The sequence below is a fragment of the Hylobates moloch genome, unplaced genomic scaffold (genome assembly GCF_009828535.3).
Source record: "Hylobates moloch isolate HMO894 unplaced genomic scaffold, HMol_V3 SCAFFOLD_7, whole genome shotgun sequence".
Classification (NCBI taxonomy): Eukaryota; Metazoa; Chordata; class Mammalia; order Primates; family Hylobatidae; genus Hylobates; species Hylobates moloch.
In genome coordinates this window covers 85,558,628-85,564,526 of record NW_026652282.1, presented here as the reverse complement: position 1 = coordinate 85,564,526, position 5,899 = coordinate 85,558,628, and the positions used below count along the sequence as shown (strand labels likewise).

Here is a 5,899-nt window from a genome sequence, read left to right as displayed (position 1 = left end):
TACAGTAATTCAATGTAATGGAAGTGCTAGGTTGTATAGTCTGCACATATTTTACTGGTTTATCTTTTTCTTTTCCATTTCTAAAAGCTATTGGGATATTAGGGATATTTTCCCATTATCTGTCATGGTATTACAAATATTTCTTTTCAGGCTATTTCTTGTCCTTGTACCTTTTATATTTTTTCCTTTATAACCTTCGGGTTTCTTTTTGCTTAAGAAGATAATCACTATCACGAGATTATAAAAATTATTTTCTTGATTTTTATTGTGCTATTTCATTTTTGTTTCTCAGACTTTTTTATTTAATCCACTTTGGATACATTTTTGTATATGCGGGGAGTAGGAATCTATGTTCATTTTTCTTCTGATTGAATATTCCATAACGCTCAATTCTTAGGTTAATTTTTTTTGCAAATACACAAAAGCCTTAAGCAAATATGCATATAGCTAAACATTTGCTCATAACTATGATTACTTTCTTAGGACAAATTCAAAGCAGTAGAAGTTAGGTCGTAGAATATGAAAAATAGACAGCATTTCAACTTATTGTGAATAGAAGCACAAAAATGGATGCCATTATTTACTCTCTCATTCAGTATGAAAATGCCTACATCTGCAATAAAATTATCATAAGTAAACATTTGTTTGCCTATTTGGTAGCAGTATCTTGTCATTTTTATTGTTTCTTTTTAGAATTGTCTTATTGCCTCCTAGTAAAGCTAAATAATGTTTATTCTCCAAATAAATTTATTTGGGTACCCTATTTATATGGGTACCCTACTTACATCCTCTGCAGAATTTTTAGGGTATGATACCCCCATTTTACTTTTTAGGAGCCCCTAATTATCAGTTATTAACCAGTATGGTCTTTGATTATAAGAAGACTCCCTCTGTACAGCCCAGATGAAACAAGGTCTATGATGTTTATCAGGAAGTAGTGGAGACCATGATTTCATGCGAATCCCAAAATGGAGATTCCAGGGCCAAATGCACAGAGATTTTGTCTCAGTGTGTTTGCACGTGTATGTGTGTATATGGAGAGATATGTGTTAGAATTTTACATTTTTTTTAAGAGATGAGGTGCTGCTATGTTGCCCAGGCTGAAATGCGGTGGCTATTCACAGGCATGATCATTGCACACTACAGCCTCAAACTCCTGGGCTCAAGTGATCCTTCTGCCTCAGCCTCCCCAGTAGCTGGGACTACAGGTGTGCACCAGCATGCCTGGCTAGAATTTTGCATTTTAGAAGCACTCCAGATGATTATAATGTAAGGAGATGACTTTTTGAGAGGGGTCAGCTATTTAACATTAGAATAATTTTATAGACTGAATTTGGGGAATAGTCTCTTTCTTATTGGGCTCCTTTTAAAAATATAGTTTCTAGAGGAGTTATTGCCAACTTAATGTAATCAGAAGTAAATCTGGGCACTATAATTCTAACTAAGTACACATTTATTAAATACCCACTGTATGTTAATTTATTAAATACCCACTGTATGTTAATAAGATTAATAGATTAATAGAAGTATAATGAAAAAATATGATGTCGTCTTTACTTTGAGGTGCAAAATGTAAAAAATCCTGTTTAGAAATAATGCTTACATTTCTATGCATTTACATATATATGCTTTGTAAGACTAATATATATACTAATGTATATTAAGACTAAATATTTATATATACTTATATATAATATGTAATATAGGCATTTATATATTATATATACTTATATATAATATGTAATATAGACATTTATATATGATATATACTTATATATAATATGTAATATAGACATTTATATATTATATATGCTAATATATATTAAGACTATATATTTATATATGCTTATATATTAGTCTTACAAAGCATATATATTAAGCTTAATATATATGTATTAGTATACATGTCCTACAAAGCATATATATTTATATATGTATAAGCACATATATATTTATATGTATATGCACATATATATTTATATATGTATATGCGCATATATATTTATATATGTATATGCACATAGACATTTATGTGCATGTATACACACACACACACACACACATCTTAGTCTTATGAAGCATTTTTGCATGTTTCTGGGGAGAAAAAATGAAAAGCAGGGATTTGGTTTTAGATTTGTTTCCTATATCACATTGTGCAATTTACACATCTCCCAAGACTATTCTGAACACAGTAACTCAGGCCTGCCAGGAGCCTTCAGGAAGAGATTATCTCACAAGAGGACAAAGCCTCATTCCTTAGACTTAGAGCAGCAACTCTGAATACAGCATGATGCCTTTGACTTAAATTTATACCCTAGTCCAAATCCCAAGTGGACTCATCACATCTGACTCCTACGGAGAGGAAGGGTCTTGTGATTGAAAACAGATGGGGCTGTTTTGCTAAGGGCTCTGAAAGACACTGTGGCCCAAGCAACCCTAGAGAAGTCCCACCTGTGTTAAATGTCACTATAAAGCACAGAGAAGCTTTAGATGACAAGAGTCAGAGTTCAACCCACCGACAACTCCAGGGAACTCGGTTGGGTTTTGGCCCTGAATGACTGCAGTGCATCGGCAGCAGTGGGGCCAGCAGAGAGCACAGGGCCCGGCAGAAGAGGCAGCAGTGTTGGGCAGGCGTGGCAGGACCCAGGGGAGGAGACAGGGCTCAATAACAGAGGACTGATAGGGAAGCCCCCACCTCTGCCTACTGGACTTGTTCCGGAGTACAAGTTGAATCATGCCAGGCCCTCTCTGAAGTTATTGGTGTATTCTATAGTGGGTTGGGGTTCTATATGCACAGTGGGGAACAAGATCCCACTGAGCACAGCTGGTTACTTCATCATTTCCTCCCCACAGCAGCCCTGTGAGGCAAATATTTTCCCTATGAAAATACTGAGTCTTAAACGTGTGTATCTGTAATAATTACCAGTTTATTCCTCTGGCTAAGAGATCCAGAGGTAATTGGAGGTTTACATTTCATTTTTACGCTTCTGTTATTGAGAGTTTATTAAGTGTTTCATTGCCTTCAAAGGCGATTGACAAGTTCTTTTACTGTGTCTACTTTAGGGTTTTTTGTGACACAAGTAATATACACACATAAACATGTATTCATTTTTTTGGCAAGTGAGAAGATGCAGATAGGCAAAAAGAAAAAAAGAGATCACACAGAGATTCACTGTTAACCTTTGGTGTGTAATAAAATCAGACATTTTCCTCTGCATTATGTCACATAGAAATGTACAAATAAAGTGTACATATATACACACATATATGTACACACTGTTTTGCAACTCGTTATTTTCACTTTGCAATATACAATGAGCATTTTTCCATGCAAATGAATGAGACCTCTTATTAAATGAATAAGATTGGGTCAAAAGATGAGATGTTGACAAGAGTCATATGTAAATCTCAGCAACATCGAATGACTGGAGTAAAACGATAGTAAATATTTATCAAGAAAATGCAGACAAACAGAAAGCAGTGGCAACATTAATAACAGAAAATAATTGAATTGTCAGAGAAATTAATTAAATGGGATAAGGACGGTCCCGAGAATGCCTATGGTTAGAATGCAGAGCCCTAAATTTCTTTCTCAGACCCTTTATCTCTTCCAAACACCTTTCCATCTCATCTCCCTCCCTTGTCATTTCTTCATCTTTAAAATGCCTATAGTCTATGTCCTCTTTAAATTCTTCGAGAGACTGAAGCAGCCTCTGTCTAAAATTCCCTTCTGTTTGCCGGCGTTCAAATTCTCCATAGGGGCGTTCTTCCTCCCTCTTTGGCACGCTGCACTTTGGCTTTCCTTCGTTTTCTTTGCAGGGTTTTTGCATGATGTTGTTGTTTCCTGCTTAACTCTAGGGAGAAAATGTAGAGACAAATTGCTTCGTTACTTTTGAATTACGATTGTCAGTTTCTCTCTGAGGCAGGATACTTTCCCATCCCTGCCCCGCAGGTCCAGACCTCATAAGTCTGCGGCAGCTCCCTCCACCCTCTCATCTCCCCCTTTTCTCCCGTCCCACCTCAGGAACCCACCATTTCCCCAGCAGACAAGGCTAATGGCCTCTCCAATGGGCGGGAGAGGCAGAGCAGAAAAGGAGATGGACTGCGAAGCCGCAAATTTCGCCTAGCTTTTGCCCTTCCCGACTCCTATCCTCAGAGATCTCAGTCTATGTGCCTCTCTCATACTGACCTGTGCGGGGTAGTTTCCTGCTCTTTTTCTTTTTTTCCTTTTTTTTTTCCTGCTCTTCCTCTTTCTCCCAGATGTCTGTGAACACAGACCCTGGGATCTGCAAACAAAAAGGAAGGGGCGGGGAGGAAGGAGCTATCAGTGGATCAACCAGCTCCAGAGACAAGACAGACGTTATTATTTTGAACCTGGAATTCTCATCATCACCGTCAACGCCCCCTGGATTTCTACCTCCTGGCCCCTCCTTCCTGTCTCTATCCTTTCCTTCAGGATTTCCGTTTCCACTCCCCACTCCTCACCCTCAGGCCTGGGCCTTGCGAGGCCCGCGTCTCCCTCCTTCGCCCCGTCCCGCGCCCCACCCCCCTACCACAGGCCGGCATTGGGTGAGGTGAACTATTTTCAAATGATCTCTAAATTTCTGTTGTCTCCATCCCGGGATTTCAGCCTTTCTCCACACACCAACCCATACCCCAGGCCTAAAATTTTCTCTTAACAAAATTGGAGAAAGAAGAGGAGAAGGATAAAAAGAAAGCATGCCAGGGTGACAGAAGCCGATTATTTCAAAGCTATCACTAAATCTCTAGGTGTCTCTCAAAAGATTTCGACCTACCCCCTTGCTCCCCCCTGCAAAAGATACAATTATCTCTGACGATTTTGCAGCGGTTTTGGGAAAGCAAGCCTGGACCTATTCCAGTCATTAGATTCACCCACTACTGACTCAGGGGTACAGTGGTTCCTTCACTCCAACCTGCTGGGATTTAAGGAATTTACCTCTTCCTTCCCTTGGCCACAAGCACGCACGGCACGCTTGTCTGCAGGGCAGTAAGGAGCTGGTACCCAGAGGAGAAAGAAGCCCGGGAATATAAGGACTTCGGTTCACGTCAGCTCCTGATCACGTGAGGATTATGTCATCCCCCATCTCTGGTCCCCACTTTCCCCTCCCACTAGCAGCGCTGCAGAAGTGGACCGGCTTACAAACCTCCCACCCCCGACCACACCAGGCCCCGTCACTCATTTTTGTCTTTGCTAATTCCAGAGGTCAAAAGTGGCCCCTTCTCCCTGTGGTCAGAATTTGCTTCTCTCTGATTACCAGGGAGGGGCTGCATTTTCCCAAAGTTATATTAACCATTGTTACTTTTTTGTGGTTGTGCTGAGAGGGAGGATTACTTATCCTTTTCTAAGCTACAAGAAAAGAAAAGTGGCAGTCTCCTCCATCCAGTCTCCCCTTAGCCACTAATAGCCATCATTTCCCTTGCAGTCCAATCCTTGAAACCAGATTGGAGGGAATGGGGTGAATTAGGAAAGGAGGTAATGATTTGGATTGTGCTTCTTACTTTCGTTTTGATAATTTCTTATTCTTTTCCAATTTTTCCATAAACTTAATATATACTTTTAATAATCAGAAATATGATAAAGATGTGTACATTTGGAAAAAGATTCAAGATAGGAGGATAAAAAGGCCAGCCACCTGTTTCTGCTGCTGAAGTCATAATATAAATATAGACCCTTTAGGTGACACATTTTTTGAAGTTTAAGATGTACAGGTCAGTTGGAACCTACTCTTTTGAGGGGCTCCTGGGCATGTGAGGTCCTTCCATTAGGTGAGTCACTGAGACCATAATCCTACAGCACCTTGCCCTTAGATTTCCAGATCGCAACCGTAAGTCACAAATTTTTACTAGTTTGAGCTCAGTATCATGCCCTCTTTCTTCC

The 5,899-nt window shown here is 39.5% G+C and overlaps 1 protein-coding gene across 2 annotated transcripts; it reads right to left on the bottom strand.

The window, feature by feature from the left end:
* Window positions 1–2,545: 2,545 nt before the first annotated feature.
* TCEAL7 (transcription elongation factor A like 7) lies at window positions 2,546–5,044 on the bottom strand. Of its 2 annotated transcripts, XM_032757349.2 has the most exons (3): window positions 4,958–5,044; window positions 4,190–4,286; window positions 2,547–3,854 (listed from the first exon to the last, which is right to left on the bottom strand). In XM_032757349.2, the coding sequence occupies exon 3, from the start codon at window positions 3,828–3,830 to the stop codon at window positions 3,528–3,530; it is 303 nt and encodes a 100-aa protein (XP_032613240.1). In that variant the 5' UTR covers window positions 3,831–3,854; window positions 4,190–4,286; window positions 4,958–5,044; the 3' UTR covers window positions 2,547–3,527. The 2 variants fall into 2 exon arrangements, with proteins under 2 accessions (XP_032613241.1, XP_032613240.1); XM_032757350.2 differs by lacking the exon at window positions 4,190–4,286 and having other exon boundaries at window positions 2,546–3,854; window positions 4,958–5,019.
* Between the last annotated feature and the right edge of the window lie 855 nt (window positions 5,045–5,899).

Bases quoted from the DNA above. Each gene is read 5' to 3' on its own strand.
- TCEAL7 (XM_032757349.2), bottom strand. From the start codon at position 3,830: ATGCAAAAACCCTGCAAAGAAAACGAAGGAAAGCCAAAGTGCAGCGTG.